Source organism: Pogoniulus pusillus, chromosome 15 (assembly GCF_015220805.1).
Source record: "Pogoniulus pusillus isolate bPogPus1 chromosome 15, bPogPus1.pri, whole genome shotgun sequence".
NCBI classification, from domain to species: domain Eukaryota; kingdom Metazoa; phylum Chordata; class Aves; order Piciformes; family Lybiidae; genus Pogoniulus; species Pogoniulus pusillus.
The window spans coordinates 8424115-8444366 of record NC_087278.1 but is presented as its reverse complement, the minus strand read 5'-3'; the positions used below and the strand labels follow the sequence as shown (position 1 = coordinate 8444366).

Genomic DNA, 20252 nt, shown 5'->3' with positions numbered 1-20252 from the left:
ACCTGGGGTTGATTCTATGATTCTAATTACATCCGTGTGGAGCTGATGTAACTGAGAAGTGAATTGGGGCCACTGCCTGCAAACTGGCAGATACTGGAAAAATCTTTTGCTGACCATTAGTGGAGAAATGAATTCTGCAGGCACCCAATTCACCAGTGATGTGGATGTGTTACGACAGATCTGTGTGCTTCAGTTCTGCTTACTTTATCTTCAGAGGCTTCCTTTTCTTTTTCATCAACACCTCCCCTGTTCCAGTGACACTCACACGACATGCAACATGAAAGCTGTGGATTGTAGCGCTGCAAGGAGTGCACCAGATAAAGTGTAATGGAAAATTTCAAATCTCCACCTTTTGCTTTCCTGATCATTAGCTCATCTCCAGCTAGGCAAGCATAGATGATTTTAATTATTTATGCCTCTGGAAGGTGCTTGCATTATTTGGGAAAAGGCATCTGAACTTGTCATGAAACATTGCACCCTCACTGCCAACTGCCAAGGAGGAGTCAAAGTTAAGGTTAAGTCAATTTTAACTTTGCATTTCCTGATTTTGAGGCTTAGCCACGCAACCTTAATTATGCATGAACTGCATTTATTTGTTTAAATGTATTTTTTTAGAAGTGCAGAAGGTTGATGTGTTATAAAACGTGTCCATCAGCAGTTGCACACAGGGGCACAGTGCGGTAAAGCCTCCAGAAGGTCTCTAGTATCGCTGCGTCCGACTTAGCCGTGATGCTAATGGGGAGAGTGATCGAAATGCAAACTTCAGCTTTCCTTCAGGCTTGTGTCGTTTGGCTTGGGGTGATCTGATGGCAGGCAAAGCTCTGAAAAGTGGGGACCCACCCTGGAAATGCCCTGCTGTTCAGGAACTCTGTCTTCCCTTCCCTCTTCCTGAGGCAGTAAACCTGGGAATGCCTTATCCCGTGCGCTTCCTGTGTCAGGATGGGAGCTCCCCAGCTCCACCAGCGTGGCTGACAGGCACTTCATGACTGTGGTTTTTCATCCTTGCAGACAAGGCGACGTTGTCCTGCCCCCTTATTACCAGCCTGAGGAAGACGATGAGATGCCCTTTATCTGCTCGCTGTCAGGAGACAATGGGATTATGGGCTGTCACGAGATCCCCCCGCTGAAGGAGCGGGGCCATGAGTGTTGTTTGGACAAGGATGATTACTACTACTACAACTCGGTGCGGCAAGAGTTCAACATCAGCGGCATGTGCGTGAACTGGAACCAGTACTACAACGTCTGCCGAACGGGCAACGCCAACCCGCACAAGGGTGCCATCAACTTCGACAACATTGGCTATGCCTGGATTGTGATATTTCAGGTGAGACCAAGCCAGCCTTCTGGGAAGGCTCGAGCTTTTCCCGTTGCTCTGACTCCCAGGCTGCTTTCTGCAGGATGTAATACAGCTGCTGTCCCAGTTTAGGGTCATGAGCTACCCAGGGCTGGAGGATGGGAATGATATTTACACCTTTCAGGGAGGAAAAATGAAAGCGCTGCACACTGATTGGAAGTGTAAAGGGAGATTCTATTTGCAAGTACATATGTACCGAAGGCATTCAGGCAGAATGAATGCATTCACAAACTAGGCTGGACAGCAGAATAGAATAGCAAAGTTACAATATCCTGGGATGACCAAGTCTGTCCCTTGGGACTCTCTGTCTTTTTTTTGGAGGGCTTTGTCTCTGTGGTCTTCTTAAAGGACAACTAGCCCAAATTACCACATCTGCAGAGACAGCAGGGCCTTGTAACTGCTCTGGCAAGACAGACAGTGTGCAGTCCACATGCAGTGCTCCCAATGATAGGAAGGCGCATAAAGCTGTTCCAGTTCATTGCTGAAATGAGCTGCACCCTTCAGGCTGACTGGTACCAGTTTTCCCTTCAATCCAGCTCACTGAAGCAGGGGACTCCATTTTAGTTTTGTTTCATTCCCAGCATTCACTGCAGAAGGGAGCTAAATTCCCTTCTTTTTCGCTTTTCTGCCGGCTGTACCTGGTGTCCAGTCCAAGTGGCACAGAAACCTGCTGCAGGTTTTCCCCTGCTGTGATCCAGGGAAATGAACTATTTTAATGAAATATTCCTGCTGTGAGCTAGCATGATCTCACAGGCTTTGACACCAAGCCAGAGTCACCGAGCAGTACCACGCTGATTTCCTGGAACGGAAATTTGGCCTCCTTGAAATGAATTGTTGTTTCTTGCCTTGCTTGGGTTGCAATGGGCCTGCCAGGATCTGGCTGTATATGCTCAGGAGCAAGCTCTGGAAGCCCACATCCCTCCTGTTCCTCTTCTTGTTTGTATTTGCAGGTGATCACACTGGAAGGGTGGGTGGAGATCATGTACTACGTGATGGATGCCCATTCCTTCTACAATTTTATCTACTTTATCCTGCTGATAATTGTAAGTAACCTCTACAGCTACCTACAAATGAAGCTGGAGCTGGTCTCTTCTCCTGAATTACTGGTGATAGGACATGAGGAAATGGCCTCAAGTTGCATCAGGGGAGGTTTAGGTTGGATGCTGGGAGGAAGTTCTTTACTGAGCAGCTGGTCAGGCACTGGAACAGGCTGCTCAGGGAGAAGTGATGGAGCCACCATCCCTGGAGGTGTTTAAGAAGAGAGTGGATGTGGCCCTTGAGGCCATGGTCTAGTGATTAAGGATGCTGGGATGAAGGTTGGACTGAATGATCCTGGTGGTCCTTTCCAACCATGATGATTCATAGTGCTGAGATGTTGTGCTGAGGGATTTGGTTTAGTTAAGGACTTGTCGGTGTGAAACTGATGATTGGACTCAATGAGCTTGAAGGTCTTTTCCAAGCTAAGAAATCCTGTGATTCTGTATTGGACTTGGTGACTATCAACACTGTGAGCTAAGAACCTACATAAAACAAGTGTTAGGTTACCTGGATGTGTGCTAGGAATCTCAGGACCCATTTAGTCGATTTTCACCAAGGCTCAGTGGTAAGATGGTAGAATTGTCAAGGAGGTTATTATCTCTCACTCAAAAACCATGCTCAAGCTTGACTCCTAGAGATGTACATACCTGGTGTATCACTGCATTCTCACCTGCAGGTCTTAGCTCAAATTCAGTTGCCCAAACCAGTAGGCTCAAAACAGTTCCTATATCTGTCCTCCTACTTGCTCTCTTTACACGTTTTAAACTCTTGAGTCCTTCTTAAGCTGTACTTTATGGGTTTTGGCAGCACCTGCATCTCTTGGATTCTGGGTCTGATATTCAGATTTCATCAGATTCAGGGGCTGTCACACTGAATTACTTCCACACCATGAACAAAAAGGATCTGCTGCTCTGAAAGCATCAGCAACCCAGCATAAAGTGGCTGTGTGAGATCACTTGTGGTTGGTGGGGATGGAAAGAGAGAAGTGTGTCCATGATGAGAACTTAATGAGCAGTTTTTAAGCCCTGTGATAGAGGTTGAAAGAGACCTCTGAAGATCATCTAGCCCAGATACCATGCTAGAGGACCAGTGCTGCGCCCAGTCCTATTCAATATCTTTATTGATGATCTGGATGAAGGGATTGAGTCCATCATCAGTAAGTTTGCAGATGACATCAAGCCAGCAGCAGGTGTTGATCTGTTGGAGAGTAGGACAGGCCTGCAGAGGGACCTTGACAGGCTGGATGGGTGGGCAGAGGCCAATGGCATGAGATTTAGCAAGGCCAAATGCAGGGTTCTACACTTTGGCCACAGCAACCCCAAGCAGTGCTACAGGCTGGGGACAGAGTGTCTGGAGATCAGCTTGGACAGGACTGGGTGATAGATTGGACTGGATGATCTTGAAGGTCTCTTTCAACCTGGTTGATTCTATGACAGAGCTAGAGTAAATCACTCAGGAACATGCCCAGACAGGTTTTGAATGCTTCCAGAGGTGGAGACTCCATAAGCTCTCAGCACAGCTGTCCCAGTGCTCTGTCCCACTCAAAGTGCAGACTCTTTTCCTATGTTCCTGTGGAACTTCCAGTGATCTAGTTAGTGTCCACTGCAGAGGTATGATTGCAGAGGATGAGGGGGAGAGTTCCCTCTAGCTCTGCTCCCAAAGGCAAACTGAACATCCACTACTTTTTTGTGAGTTCAGAAAACAATAACTCTTGTTTTGCCCTAGTTGTGTAGTCCCTGCTCGCATTTCCATTTTGAGCAGCATGGTCAGGACACCCATACTCATACAGCTCAGCTCTGGCTTTACTCCTTGTCTCAGAGCCATGGTCAGGACACCCATACTCATACAGCTCAGCTCTGGCTTTACTCCTTGTCTCAGAGCCATGGTCAGGACACCCATACTCATACAGCTCAGCTCTGGCTTTACTCCTTGTCTCAGAGCCATGGTCAGGACACCCATACTCATACAGCTCAGCTCTGACTTTACTCCTTGTCTCAGAGCCATGGTCAGGACACCTGTACTCATACAGCTCAGCTCTGACTTTACTCCTTGTCTCAGAGCCATGGTCAGGACACCCATACTCATACAGCTCAGCTCTGGCTTTACTCCTTGTCTCAGAGCCATGGTCAGGACACCCATACTCATACAGCTCAGCTCTGACTTTACTCCTTGTCCCAGAGCCATGGTCAGGACACCCATACTTGTACAGCTCAGCTCTGACTTTACTCCTTGTCTCAGAGCCATGGTCAGGACACCCATACTCATACAGCTCAGCTGTGGCTTTACTCCTTGTCTCAGAGCCATGGTCAGGACACCCATACTCATACAGCTCAGCTCTGACTTTACTCCTTGTCTCAGAGCCAGGAAAGATGGTGGAGCCAGCATTTAACCATTGGGCTGGGCATGCCTGTCACCTGTGGGCCAGTTCCAAAAATTGTCCCCCACCCTTTGCTCCGAGCTACTTAAATACTGTCACCACACTTCTGGTTCTGATGTGGAGCTCTTCTTCTAGTGCTGGCTCACCTTGTGTGGATTCCCAGCAATTCCAGCTCCGAATCTCTGGATTTGCATGTGCTGAAAACCCTCAATTAAACACTTCACCTGAGATTTGACTGCACAGTGTCATTGATATTTCTAGACACTCCCTCCTCATTTGCAGGAGCCATGTAGGTTTATTTCCATCAAACACAGAAGAACATGAACCTCAATTTATGCTGGTGACTGCTCAGAACAGAAAAACCATATCCTGCATGGGATATTTCCTTTGCCTTTGATGGAGTTACACCAAGAAAGTTTCTGCTACCTTCTTGGCATGTGTAATGCATCTTTTGCAGCACCCTGGAACATCACAGTGTGAACTTGCTGTCACTTGGTTCCACTTTCCTTCTGAGTTGTCTTGCAGAAATTATAATCCCTCTTCAAGTCCCATGAAGCAAAGTCCTTTCAGCCTTTATCCTTCCCTCCTTCTCCACAGTTGAAAGGCCTGGCTTTCTAGCCAGGATTGCCAACAGTCATGCTTCAAGCCCTGACTCTGCCTTTTGACATATATCTTAGCCTTGGCTCAGACTTACTCTTCTGGAGTTGGAACACAGCCCTCTGAGGAGAAGCTGAGGGAGCTGGGGGTGTGCAGCCTGGAGAAGAGGAGGCTCAGGGGTGACCTCATTGCTGTCTACAGCTACTTGAAGGGAGGCTGTAGCCAGGTGGGGTTGGACTTTTCTTCCAGACAACCAGCAACAGAACAAGGGGACACAGTCTCAAGATGTGCCAGAGGAGGTCTAGACTGGATGTTAGGAGTAAGTTCTTCCCAGAAAGAGTGATTGGCATTGGAATGGGCTGCCCAGGGAGGTGGTGGAGTTGCCATCCCTGGAGGTGTTCAAGACAAGCCTGGATGAGGCACTTAGTGCCATGGTGTAGTTGACTGGCTAGGGCTGGGTGCTAGGTTGGACTGGATGATCTTGGAGGTCTCTTCCAACCTGGTTGATTCTATGATTCTGTGAATACAGCCTCTTCTTTAGAGCTATGCCTTCATCCATACCTTCTTCCCACACAGAGATGTCAGCAGGGGCATTACCTGCTACTGCTCATCTGGCAGGATCAGGGCATATTCCAGCTGGTTAGGACTCGTGCATGCATGTGCTTCCCTGAAGGGAAGAGTGCTGGTTGGCACTGATACTCCAAGTGGCCTTGCAGAACCATCTGGTATCCAGCAAACTGTGAATAGCTTCCCCCTTTGCCAGAGACCAGGGAGGTGATGTGTAGGAAGGACTGCTTGCACCTCTTGGCTCAGTGTTTCCTTTGGGTCTTCCTGCTTGAGGTCCACAGTCTCTCTGCCACCTCTTCAACTACTTGGCCACTAGTGTGGCTTCTGGACTAGAGATAGCTCTTCTGAACTAGCATCTATATGGTGGATGAGACCAGCACTCACATTGCAGCACTCTGTGGCTTCCTTGAAATGATCTGTGCTTGCACAGGTGGACTTCAGAAGGCAAGAATAGGCAATGAAAATAGTGAGCAAGTCAATCAGAATGCCCTGTACCAGTCAGTTTGTATTAGATATTGTAGAGACAGGGGCCAAACCTTGGGCTTGACAAGGCCAGGGTCTGCTTAAAGCACAGCTTGGTCTCAGGGCTGAATGGGACTCCTGTGTTAGGGGTCTGAACCAATGATATGTCCTTCTGCCTCTGTCAGATGCTTTGTCTGACTCCACATCAGACATTTTTGTTCTCTCTGCTCAGCTAGCTGAGGTGGATGCTCAGTTATGAGCCATCTGGGACCCTTCCGCTCCTTCTGCAAGCTGGGAGACAGCATCAAGCTCAGCAGAGTTTATGGACTTGTCTGTTGTCTCAAGGATTAAACAAGCTCATTTGTTCTCCATTTGATGTTCTTAGCTAAGAGAGAATTGGGAGTTAGCTATTGTATCCAGTTCTCTCACTCCACCCTTTTTGGATCATCTGGTGGGAGATCACAGCAAACAATGTGTGTTAGGACAGGGCTTGAGGATGTGCAAACTGAACACCACTCCCAATTCAACCTTGGGTTGACAGTATGACCTTGCTAAGGGTATCTTGTTGCCCTCAGCTCCTCTGCTTGTAGCCTAGAGAGAAGGTGTTTCAGGTCTGAATTGCTTCTTGTTTGGGAAGTTGTTGGAAGTCACAACACCCAACAGTGTTGTGGTCAGCATTCTAGAAATGCATGCAGAGCTCTTGTCCAGCTTCCAATCCTGTGCCACCCAGGGCAACATGAAGGGCGTAAATGGGTGTTAGGAGAAAGTTCTTTACTGAAAGAGAGGTGAAGTGGTGGAACAGGCTGCCCAAGAAGGTGGTGGAGTTGCCATTCCTGGAGGTGTTCCAGAAGTGTGGGGATGTGGTGCTTCAGCATATCACAGAATTGATCAGGTTGGAAAAGACTTTCAAGATCATCAAGTCCAACCTATCACCCGACACCATCTGATTGACTAAACTGTGGCACTGAGTGCCACGTCCACTCTTTTTTAAAAACACTTCTGGGAACAGAAACTCCACCACCTCCCTGGGCAGCCCATTCCATGGCCAATCACTCTTTCTGCAAAGAATTTCTTCCTAACATCCAGCCTAAACCTCCCCTGGCACAGCTCAAGGCTGTATCCTCTTGTTCTGTTGCTAGCTCAGTAGTTGTGGAACTTGGGTTATAGTTGGACTCAATGATCTTAAAGGTCTTTTCCAGCCTTAATAATTCAATGCAAGGGCAAGCCTGAGTGAATGTCATGTGATGCTAAGGAAAGTCCATTGGAGAAGAGTTTGGATTCCCAGTTGTATTCTCATCAGTGAAAACATTCAAGACATCATGGGATAGGGAAAATCATGGGGGAAGGTGAAGGAATCCAAATGTGGCATCATTACCATTTTCAAGGCCACATACAGAAGCTGAAGGGAAAATAGGCTGATATATGGGAGGGAGGAATGGGAAGAGAAGGGTTTGATGATGAAGGGAAACAGAATTAGAACAACTTTGAAGAGTGCTGAGAAGAGGGAAATAAAGTCTTTATTTTAAGATTATTTGTTGTCCTTGCACTGACAGGACAGGGGGTGGCGGTTGGAGACTGAGCCATAGGAGGTTTCATTTAAATGTGAGGAGGAATTTTTTCCCTGTGAGGGTGACAGAACACTGGAACAGGCTGCCCAGGGGACTTGTGGAATCTCCCTCTCTAGAGATATTCAAAACCCTCCTGGACACATTCCTGTGTGATCGGCTATAGGTGATCCTGCTCTGGCAGGGAGGCTGGACTAGGATCATAGAGTGGTCTAGGTTGGAAGGGACCTCAAGGATCATCCAGTTCCAACCCCCTGCCATAGGCAGGGACACCTCCCACTAGAACAGGTTGCTCAAGACCTCATCCAACCTGGCCTTAAACACCTCCAGGGAGGAAGCATCCACAGCCTCCCTGGGCAGCCTGTGCCAGTGTCTCACCACCCTCACTGCAAAGAACTTCTTCCTAACATCTAGTTTGAATCTCCCCTCTGCCAGTTTAAACCCATTACCCCTTGTCCTGTCGTTACAAGACCTTGTAAATAGTCCCTTCCCAGCCTTCCTGTAGGCTCCCTTCAGATACTGGAAGGCTAATATAAGGTCTTGAAGCCTTCTCTTCTCCAGGCTGCAGAGCCCCAACACTCGCAGCCTGTCCTCATAGCAGAGCTGCTGCAGCCCTCTGAGCATCTTCGTGGCCTCCTCTGGACTCCCTCCAACAGTTCCATGTCCCTCTTGTGTTGGGGGCTCCAGAACTGTACACAGTACTCCAGGTGGGGTCTCCAGAGAGCAGAGTAAAGGGGGAGAATCCCCTCCCTTGCCCTGACTAGATGATCTTTTGAGGTCCCTTGCAGCCCCTGACATTCTCTGATTCTGTGATTCATGTTTCAGAAGCTTATTGAAGGACACTTCCTGTTTGGAATACTGAGAGCCATTGTATTAAGCCTCCAGAAGTAGTGGCTGGGCCTCTGTGTGCAAGAGAAGGGGACAATCAAAGGAGCAAGCTGGTGGGGAGGAGTGGCAAGGGCTGTGCAGTGAGGGGAAGGATGCTTGTATAGGCAAAACAAACTCGGGTGCTTCCTGAAAAGAATGCATCTTTTCTACATGTGGGGCTTTGCTTGCCCTCTCCCCTTTGCTAGAAGGGTTACATGAAGGTAAGAGCAGGACTGGATCTAGCTGTGTGTCGGAGCTGTTTGCCTGCTGTTTGCAGGGAGATGAAACTGGATCCTGTGTGGGCTTATACTGGAGGAGCATGGTGTGAGGATATCCCTTAACAGGGATGCTCTCTAGTCCAGAAGTAGTGACCTGGTGCTTCCTCTCCCCCTAGGGGCTACCCTCCAGTCCATTTCAGAGCAGTGCAGACTCGTGGTCCTTGATCAGAGATCAGACTCCACATTTTATCAGTGCTGTGTCTCCACTTTGCAGCTCTGTGGGAAGTAGGCAGCAATCAAAGCATCACAGCCTTTGAGAATGATTTTGAACGTGGTTATCAGCCCTGTTATGTATTAAATTCTCATCATATGGAAGCCCAGGTTTTATTCTAAGTGTAATGAACACTGCAATGAAAGTGTAATGATTAATCTGTAATTTCACAATATGTAACACTGGAAGTCAGATTTTTACCTTCAGATCTCTCAGTACAGAGAAAAAACTGCTTCATTTTAACAGATAGGAAAAGCCAGGCAAAGGAAGTTTAAAAGAGATACATGGGGGTGTAAAATAAGCCTGATAGGCTTTCTGGCTTCTGCAGGCAGAGAGGAAAAACTTGAGTGTTTTGTTTGTGAAAAACTCGAGTGTTTGGTTTGTGAAAATGGGGGTTATGTTTAGTTTTGTGTTTGACTTGGAAAGCCTAGCTAGGCTGGAGGACAGTAAGAGCTAATCTAGTATGTCTGGTATCGAAAGAAGAGAAATGATTTAAGGAAGAACTCTTTTACCAGACTGTTTAGTGTACATCTCAAAGTCAATAGTTTCTGTAAACTCCTCTTTGATCTCAAGAGCTCATTCATTTCAGCAAAGTGCCATCACACTGTATGGTGAATTAAAGTGTAAACAAGAGAAACAAATAAGATAGTCCAGAAATCTTGACATGGCCTCCGAGAGCCAAAGACCATAAACAACAGTGAATTATTGTGGGAATTGAAATAGACAACGTTTCACTGCCCAGAGGCAGCACTGAGAGGGACTACTGATAAAGCAATTAGTGAGCAAGGCAATATGACAGCTTGCTAGGAGCATGACACCAAGCTAGGAGCAGGTGTTTATCTGTTGGAAGGTAGGAGAGCCCTGCAGAGGGACCTAGACAGGCTGGATGGGTGGGCAGAGGCCAATGGGATGAGATTGAACAAGGCTAAGTGCAGGGATCTGCACTTTGGCCACAACAACCCCAAGCAGTGCTACAGGCTGGGGACAGAGTGGCTGAGAGCAGCCAGGAAGAAAGGGACCTGGGGGTACTGGTAGATAGTAGCTGAAGATGAGTCAGCAGTGTGCCCAGGTGGCCAAGAGAGCCAATGGCATCCTGGCCTGCATCAGGAATGGTGTGGCCAGTAGGATGAGGGAGGTTATTCTGCCCCTGTACTCAACACTGGTCAGGCCACACCTTGAGTGCTGTGTCCAGTTCTGGGCCCCTCAATTCAAGAGAGATGTTGAGGTGCCCCACCTCCCCGGGCAGCCCATTCCAATGCCAATCACTCTCTCTGGCAAAAACTTCCTCCTAACATCCAGCCTAGACCTCCCCCGGCACAACTTGAGACTGTGTCCCCTTGTTCTGTTGCTGGCTGCCTGAGAGAAGAGACCAACCCCACCTGGCTACAGCCTCCCTTCAGGTAGTTGTAGACAGCAATGAGATCACCCCTGAGCCTCCTCTTCTCCAGGCTAAACAGGCCCAGCTCCCTCAGCCTCTCCTCATAAGATTTGTGCTCCAGGCCCCTCACCAGCTTTGTTGCCCTTCTCTGGACATGTTCCAGCACCTCAACATCTTTCTTGAATTGAGGGGCCCAGAACTGGACACAGTACTCAAGGTGTGGCCTGACCAGTGTTGAGTACAGGGGAAGAATAACCTCCCTTGTCATCTTCATATGCAGACTGGTTCCTGTTCCTTAGTCTACCTACAGTCGCTTTTCTCCTCCTCTTTACCCTTTCCCCCTCCTGCGCATCCTTCCTCTGCCTGACACTGAGTGTCCCTTCCTCTCCTTTGTGTCCAGGTTGGCTCCTTCTTCATGATTAACCTGTGCCTGGTGGTCATTGCCACACAGTTCTCAGAGACCAAGCAGCGAGAGCACCAGCTGATGCAGGAGCAGCGGGCGCGGTACCTCTCCTCCAGCACTGTCGCCAGCTACATGGAGCCAGGAGACTGCTACGAGGAGATCTTCCAGTACATCTGCCACATCATCCGCAAAGCCAAGCGCCGCACCCTGGGGCTCTACAACAGCATACAGAGCCGGCGCCAGGGCCACGTGCAGCCCAGCGCTGCCAAGCTGGGCAGGAGCAGGAAAAGCCAGAGGCACTACAGTAAGGATTGCTGGGGGAGATGCCAGTAGAGAGTCACTGGGAGCATCCCTGCGTGCTGGCTTGCCAAGGGGCCTGTGCCTGCAAAGCAGAGAATTAGAACTGGCATTGGGTGTTCAGCGTGTGGCCATGGCCAGTGCACCAGGCCAGCAAGAGCTGCAACGAACCAGGCATGGCCAGCAGGGAACTCAGGAAACTCAAGTCTGAAACCCACAAACCATACTAGAACAACACTGACCTAAGCCTGTGAAGGGCTCCAGGTCTGGTATAGCAGGGGAACGGTAGGAGCCTAAGAGAGATAAGTACTAGGGGAATGTGAGAAAGTGGGACTAAGGATTGAAGTGGGCTGCAGCCTGGAAGCCATCGGAAGCAGCCAGGAGGAAAGGGACCTGGGGGTACTGGTAGATAGTAGCTGAAGATGAGCCAGCAGTGTGCCAAATGCAGCCCTTGTGATGTGTTTTTTTCTGGCGGTTCCCACTTCACACAGGCTACTGAGTCTCAAGCTGTGATTCCTGCATCAGACAAAACAGTTCCTCCTCCGATGGATGTAAACCCTCTTTGAGCCTAATCACTGGCAGCTGAACAGCACTGTGCCTTTTGGTGACACAGCCAGTCAGTATAAAGCCCCCAACAGCAATGGCTTTTATTGCTGGCCTTGTGATGATGCACTACTGTTTAGTCATCCTCACAGCTAAAAAGCCCTCTGTCTAAGTACCCCAACGCCAAGCAGGTGCTCAGTTTGAATGTCTCTTTCAAAACTTTCCCTGTTAAGCATGATCTTTTCTGTCCACAGGGCTTTGCCAGCAACACAACTCTCTTGACTGCCCTCTTCAGGGCATGGTCCAGCCCATTGCTGTAACTGCAACCTCTGACCCCACCAACTGCCCCCGATGTCAGAGTGGGCAGCACAAAGCATCCCGAAGGCTCTCTGCCCTGGATAGCACTGGCTCAGATCGGGAAGATGGAGGAGCCAGTGAAGAGGAAGGAGAAGGCAGCAGAGAGGACCATGGTGCCTCAGGTCTTGAGAAAGAGGAGGAGGAGGTGGAAGGCAGTGGACGGCTGAAGCTTTGCAGTGACATGTGGCAAGAAGTGAGGGTCAAGCTTCGAGGGATTGTGGACAGCAAATACTTCAACCGCGGGATCATGATTGCAATCCTGGTGAACACCATCAGCATGGGCATCGAGCACCACGAGCAGGTAAGGCTCCTGGAGGCACAGCATGAGCAGCAGGCACTGGCGAGTCCTGCTCCTGCTTACAGCCTCACTAAGCAGTTGATGCAACTCAGTGGAGGCAGAGATTGAGCAGTTTGGACCCCAGGCCACAGCACAGATGGTTCCAGCACGGCTTTGGAGAAAGCCTAAGTGTCTTGCAGGGTCTTTTCTTCCTTATTCCTGCACTTAATCACTTCCACTGTGTCATGTGTTTTCCTCTCACCTCTTTCCAGTCACTCTCTTTTACTCCTCCTTGCTTACATTTATTCTTCTGTTCTTTCTTTTTCATTCTGTCTTCTTTTTTCATCTGTTTCTCTCTCTTCCACCCTGTGTCTTCCATCTTCCTCATCCCTCTCTCTCTCTCACTCATTTCTCTCTTCATTAGCTTCCAGAATCCTTAGCCTATTTGGTTAATTTAATGTGCCCTCTGGGGATGTCACAGTTACTTCACCAGCATCTCAATTCAAATCCATCAGCTTGGTAGCCCTTCCAGCTTAATTAAGAGATGCCTGAGCATAGTCTGGCTATACAAAAAGGCTAGGGAAGGCACCACCTCCTATCTTCAGTCACTGGGGGGCTTGGAAGGCTTGAGCCTTTCCTTTGCTGCGACAGCAAGAAGTGATAGATAGGACAGACATAAGCAGCAGGAGTGGGCACAGGTTTGACTTTCACGCCAGTAGTTTGCAGGCAGCTCTGAGTCAGCAGTGCTCTTTATCCTAATGACAGACTTGTGACATAGAGAAAGATTGTGTGCCCTGGCTTTATAAGCAGGGGTTGTGTCTGCTCTGTGATGTGCAGAGCCAGCTTCAGGTGACCTTGCATCTGCATTGCTGGCTGGTAGCTCTGCTGCACTTGGTGTGGGAGTCAATGCTGTACATCTCACATCTCAGATCTGTGCCACCAGTCCAAATGTCACCACAATTCACTTCATGCAGTTGCCCAGATGACAAAAGTAAGAGATTGTTCCACTGCTGAGATGCTGACTGCACTGGAGGTTTGGAATCAATGTGAAGTCTAGTCCTAAACATAGTCTCATGCAGCAAAGGGACAGTGAATCTGGTTCAAACAAGGCACTCAGAATTGTCCTGTGCTTTATCAGGATGGAGATGTTTCGAAACCAAGAGTATCTTAAGTTCCTTCTTTGAGGCAACACAGTGTCTGAGCCAGTATTTGGAGCCCCAGATGTCTGCATCCCACCCACATATTAAGCATCAAATAATTTTTCAAAGCCTAGCTAGCTTCTGATACAAGCATGGGAAACCTTAATTTGGTCCCAGAATGCAAAACTGCACTGGATGCTACAGGACCAGAAATGTACTGGCAGGAGCTTGGGGAGAGGAGAATGAAGAAGAGACTGGAGGGGTTGTCTCATGAAAACAGATTTTAAAAGAGCCATGAGTTTATCACATAGCAGAGAGATGACTAAGGGTTGAAGCCCAGGACAAGCTGCAAACTGCTCACTGATGTTTTAAAGACGTGAGCACCAAGCAGGGAGAGGCATTGTTCATTTTGGTTTATTGGAGACAGCATGAATTAAGAGTTTAGCAGATGACTATTTGAGCTGGAGGTAGAGAATTCACTCTCATGTTCTGGCTATTGTGTGTGCAGATTTAAGCCCTTTTAGGCCGCCTCTGCTGTGTTTGTACAGCCCACAGCAGAGTGGGAGCTGCTTGCAGCCTTGGGGTTTCTAGTAGCAGGTTATTAATGACACATCCTTCATGTTATGCTATCTCTTTTTATCTGTTAGGAGCTAGAAAAAGCTTATGGCCCTGCATGCTGTTTCTGCTAGGAAGAGATGTCAGCCAAATGGCTCATGAGTGGTGCAGCCTGTTTATTTAACAAGTGTACACTGAATCCTCTTTGCCTGGCACAGGATTTTAATAAGTAATATTCAGACCATAGCCTGAATTCCAGGGCTTTTTCAGCCAGCATTTAACTCAAAAGCATGCAGGCATTTGCCTTTGCTCTCTTTCAGTTTCCCTCAAGCCCTGTTATCTGACTGGTGCTTCATTCCCTCCTTTTCTCTCCTTCCTTTCTTTTTCCTGTTGTTTTTCCTCTCAGAGATACAAATGTTCATAGAATGATATCCAGCAAAACTCCTCTGCCCACAGAGATCTGGGATTTGCAGGGTGCTGCCATCCTGTGACAGAGGTAGCTGCTGATGCTTCAGCTGCTTTGTCACATTAATCTCTCCTGGCCTAGAGCTAATGTTTATGAGACCTCTCAAGATTATATTCTGGTGCACAGAAGATCACAACCTCAGCCACTGGGGACATATCTGGCTGGGCAAGAGGACATGTGAAGGTGTCATGGGTGTGAGCACTCCTGGGCATGTCTGTCAGCTCCTTGCTGCTCCACTTGTTCACGGTGAGGAGCAAGTGAGGTGGCCTGCTGGTCAAAGTATCCATCAGCCACCAGGCTAAGGAGTGAGACTGTAGGAGCCAGGCTTAACATTCAGGCTGAGAGACAGAGGAACCTGGTGGGCAGAGCTTATGTGTATCTCACTCTTTGATTCCTAAGCCTTGACCAACAGAAAGGACAACACAGATTCAAGTTACCTGTTTGGTGCACTTCAGGGGTTTAATCATAGAATTACAGAATGGCAGAGGCTGGAAGGGACTTCTAAAGATCATCTGGTCCAGCCCCCCTGCCAGAGCAGGATGACCTAGAGTGGATCACACTGGAATGCATCCAGATGGTACTTGAATGTCTCCAGAGAGGGAGGCTCCACAGCCTCCTTGGGCAGCCTATTCCAGTGCTCTGTCACCCTCACACTGAAAGAATTCTTCCTTGGCTTCACAGCATTTTTCTGCTGGGACACTTAACCTCAGCAGCTCAAACCACTTTACTCAGATCCAGATCACCTTGGAATTTTGGCCTCAACTTATCCACCCAGCCCCTTGTCCTGTCTTGTTTGTGTGGTTAAGGCACCTTTCCATCTCTGTATATATTTCTTGTGAGGGCAATAAACTCGTTTTGGGGCAATCTGCCCTGCTATGAATAATTTTTAATCCTTAGGTCTATCAAAATCTTGTAAATAGATAAGTTTATTCAAATCCATCACTGTGCATTATACCATGTAATATCCTAGGTATTAGGCCTTCAGATACTGCTGGGACACTGCACGAGCTCAAATCCAGCATTTCAAGCTTTCTCCTGCTTGAAATAGTTTCTGCAGTTCTTCAGATCTGCTTCTACTTGGAAGTGCCTATTTTTAAATCCAGTGTAGAAAATCAAGATATGAGATGCTTGTGGCTGTCCAGAAGGATCCTTTTAAGAGGCTTACTCAGAGAGGATCTGGTGCTGCTTGCTTCTCTCCCTTATTCAGCATCAGGGTGAAAAGGCTGGTCCCAGCTGAACATTCCAGGCTGCCTTTCTCATTGCTGCCTACAACTACCTGAAGGGAGGCTGTAGCCAGCTGGGGTTGGTCTCTTTTCCCAGGCAGCCAGCAACAGAACAAAGGGACACAGTCTCAAGCTGTACCAGGGGAGGTCTAGGCTGGATGTTAGGAGGAAGTTGTTGGCAGAGAGAGTGATTGGCATTGGAATGGGCTGCCCAGGGAGGTGGTGGAGTCGCCGTCCCTGGAGGTGTTCAAGCAAAGCCTGGATGAGGCACTTAGTGCCATGGTCTGGTTGACTGGACAGGGCTGGGTGCTAGGTAGGGCTGGATGGTCGTGGAGGTCTCTTCCAAGATGTTTGATTCTATGATTCTATGTATTTCTTTAATGGCCTATTGGACTTCTTTGCCATTAGTAGCCAACGAGACAAGTGCTGAGTGACTTGATTTATCTTCTCTTGCATCTACTTGTAACATTCACAGAGTCACAGAATGTTAGATGTTGGAAGGTACCTCCAGAGATCATTGAGTCCAACACTCCTGGGCAGGATCCTCTGGGGTAGTCTGCACAGGAATGCATCCAGGTGGGTTTGGAAAGCCTCCAGAGAAGGAGACTCCACAACCTCTCTGGGCAGCCTGCTCCAGTGCTCTGTCACCCTCACTGTAAAGAAGTTTCTCCTCATGTTGAGGTGAAACCTTCTATGTTCCAGCCATTGCTCCTTGTCTTATTGCTGCTGATCAGCAAAAGGAGTTTGACCCCATCCACTTGACACCCACCCCTCAGATGCTTGTACACACTGATGAGATCTCCTCTCATTTTTCTCTTCTCCAGACTAAACTGCCCCAGGAATCTCAAATTGTCTTTGCAGGAGAGATGCTCAAGTCCCCCAGTCATCCTCGTGGCTCTCTGCTGGACTCTCTCCACCAGATCCCTGTCTCTCTTGAGCTGGGGAGCCAAAAATTGGACACAGTATTCCTTCACAGATCAGACAATACTTTATGAAGTCTGTCTTGTGTGGATCAGGAGATGATCCCTTGTTTCCTGACTAGACTAGCCCTGTGGATCAGTACCTTCATATCCTTTAGCCTGCATGATTTCCCTTTATACCAGCACTTATTGCATCCACAAGCTCATATTTTACAGTTATTGCTTCTCTCTTTGCTATTTGCTGCTTGTCAGAAACATTCAACAAACGTCCAAGCCAGCTCATCATACTGACATTTAGTAAATGATGGAACAGTCTCCCTGGGGTAGCAGATGAAACAGCATTCCTTCAGTCTTGTTAAACTAGGGTATAGCAAAACATCAGGGCATCCTGTACTGGTTGTGGGGTGGTGATCAGAGCAAGGCAAGCTCCTTGGTATGCTCTGTGGCTGCTGTGACTCTGCTGATTATTGTCACATTACTTTGAAATGGTGAGTAAAAAGGGGTAGGCTGGAGAGACCTCTCTGGAATGTTTTCTTCTCCAGGTCTTAGAGGCAGTGATGTGCAGGTATGGTTTGGTAGGGCTGCTCTCCATAAACGACATCAATTACTCTTCTGTTTCTAGACTACTGCAAACGTACTCCCGGTTAGGAGAAACTCCCCATGTGGGGGCTTAGTGGTGCTCTGCATATTCTTAACCTGGACTGCAAGAGTTTCTGGCTGTTGTCAAATAATGAATTCATTCTGTTTTTAATTTTGTCTAAGAATTCCAATGTTAGCTAGTAAGAAACTGCAAAGGAGAAAACAATCTGAGGAGCTGCCCTCTGTCTCAGGTCTAGTTTCTGGTGTCTGATCAGGAGCACTGAAGTAGACCTGAATCCTACACTTCACTGTCAGTACTTGATCTACATGGGTAGAGAGGAAAGACTTGGTGTCACAAAGAGGTGAATTAGGTAGTTTCGTGGATTTGGATGGAGATTCACATTCAGAGCAGGTGAACCAGTCTGGTTAAAATAGTGTATCAGGACATGCTCTGCCCCCCTGAATCTCTCTCCACTTCAAGCCACCTTTCTCATCCTGGTACTTGGCTCCCATGGCTTTGTTCAAGTTTCTCTCTTGGTGCAATGAGTAGCTGAGTCTGTCCTGGCTTGGCAATATAAACAGATTTTTCTTGTGGAAAGATAGCTGGTATTCCCTGGTTTTGCTTGAACTAAAATGTCCTTGAGTTCAGCATTTCCTTGTGGATGCTTTCATTTACAGTTTCTAGGTAAACTTGAATGGCCTGGGAGGAGGAAGTCTTGCTTAAAGGTCTTGGTGATAAATGCCTGAGTGCTGCCTGTGGGAGCCTGTGGAGCTCTCATGAATGTGAGGGGACACATCCATTGTGCTGGGAATCCTGTGTGTTGTTAGGAAGAAAAGGAGAGAAACACTTTCTCCCCATTTGCTTGTCTCCTTTGTCGAGTTCACACTTCCCTAGCCAGAGAGAGTCTCACATGCCAACCTCATCCATGTCACTCATGGCCACGCTGCTGCAGGTGTGGGGGCATCCCGACACAGGACACAGCCCTTGGTGGCCCCCACCCTGCAGCCCCAGCTCTTAGCGGTGGCTCTTTGCACTCTGCCAGATTATCTTCAGGAACAACCTCAAAGCAGGATCTGCTTTCAGCCAGTGAGTATCTCTCCAGCTGGCTCCTCTCTTTTTCTCTTCTACCTATCCTGAGTTCATTCCCTGTGTTGTTCTTCCTTCCTCAGTATTTTAAACTTTCCTACTCTATTCTCTTCTCTACTTTCTGTAGATGCCAGTGAGTTTATTTTGCTAATTTGTTTTCAGCTGTGCTCTCTGATTCCTCTGCCCATCTCTCCTTCCTCTCCCTGCCCCTCTCTCTAGGAAGGATGCTTTACTGGGCTTGATTGATGGCCCATTAGAAAAAGATTAACAGGTGGAGGCTTGACTAGAAAAACAGATGTCAGGGAGGGAAGTAGAGACAAGGGAACAGGTGACCTTTTCCACAAGTGAGATACTTTTCAAGCATCAATTGCTCCTAAGACAGCACAAGAAAGACCGTGTGGCCAGTAGAGAGAAGGGTAATCTGCCATCACAGCCTGTTGCTTTTTGCCAATGCTCATTCTCAGTGACATAATCATTCGACTCAGGCTGAAGCTGGCATCTCTGTGTAGCATATGGACCGTATGTCCCTGGTGAGCATCATTACTGCCTGGCTCTCCATAAAGTGATATTCATTTTGCCCTTCCTATTTGCACTTGTTTTTTCTTTCTCTCTCTTTGCTCTTATTTCCCTTCCTCTCCCCCTCATTTTCAGGATGGTTTTGTTATTCAAATGTAATTGTGGATGAAAATTGAGCCATCTCCTCTTTTTATATTTTAAGGAAATAGACTATTTCAGTAAAAATCTGTAATGAGGAGTGCAAGAAATTAGCAAAGGGCATGGGAAGCCACAGATGAGAGGAGCAGTTTCCAGTCCATTTGCTTACCATGGACGACTTGGTCCTCTGGGAGGTCCCGGAGCAGGGGTTGAAGCAGCCTCCAGCTTCAGAGGGAAGGTCAGATCCAGAACTGCACTCCTCCCTCATTTTCCCTTCTACAAACTCCATGTGTAATAGGCACAGCCAACAGAAAAGGCTGCCCTTCAGAAAAACCTCACCTCTGCAGTCCTCAGAAACCATGACTCCTTTCCCTCTTTGGCACCAATACTGAGTTAATGATAAAAACATTGCCTCTGACCTGCAGGGACTCACTTCTTTGTTTCAGCAGTACCAGCAGCATCTGTATTCTCTTGTCCTAAACAACAGGCTTTTGCAGTTTTCTTCTTCCCATCCACTTTATGTGGTGCTTAATAGAGTGCTCTGGTGGCCAGGCATAGCTCAGACCAACACCAAGGAAGAGAAGAGGGAGTCTTCAGCCACCTTTCCAGCATGGCTGTCCAAGCAGTTGAGAGTACTACTGCCTGCTTCCACAGAGCCTGCAGCACAATCACCTTGAGGGTTTGGAGCTGGGGCTTAGTACTACATTAAGTTAAATATCAAGAAAGTAACCTTGCCTGAGGTATGACATACCTGCCCCGAGGTAAGTGTGGAAACTGGGGGCAGAGGAGCCCTGAAGAAGTGCCTTGGAGCATCTGTTCCTCATCCCTCCACTTAGGAAGGTGGCACACCTTCATCTGGAGCAAGTCCCCACCAGCTCTTGCTTGGAAAGGTGTTGGTCAGCAGCATGCTACAGCCAAGTGAATCACAGAATCACAGAATGATAGGGGATGGAAGGGGCCTCTGGAGATCTAATCCAACCTCCCTGCCAGAGCAAGTTCACCTGCAGCAGGTTGCACAGGACAGCATCCAGGAGGGTTTGAATGACTCCAGAGACAGA

At 48.1% G+C, this 20252-nt stretch overlaps 1 protein-coding gene across 6 annotated transcripts in view; it reads left to right on the top strand.

The window, feature by feature from the left end:
* Nucleotides 1-20252, top strand: part of CACNA1I (calcium voltage-gated channel subunit alpha1 I) — a 209588-nt gene that overhangs the window by 148677 nt on the left and 40659 nt on the right. For all 6 annotated transcript variants that reach the window (XM_064155219.1, XM_064155216.1, XM_064155218.1 and 3 more), the window contains 4 exons: nucleotides 1009-1324; nucleotides 2305-2397; nucleotides 11095-11401; nucleotides 12192-12595. In XM_064155219.1, the coding sequence (XP_064011289.1) occupies nucleotides 1009-1324; nucleotides 2305-2397; nucleotides 11095-11401; nucleotides 12192-12595 (1120 nt within the window). The remainder of the gene's footprint in view (nucleotides 1-1008; nucleotides 1325-2304; nucleotides 2398-11094; nucleotides 11402-12191; nucleotides 12596-20252) is intronic.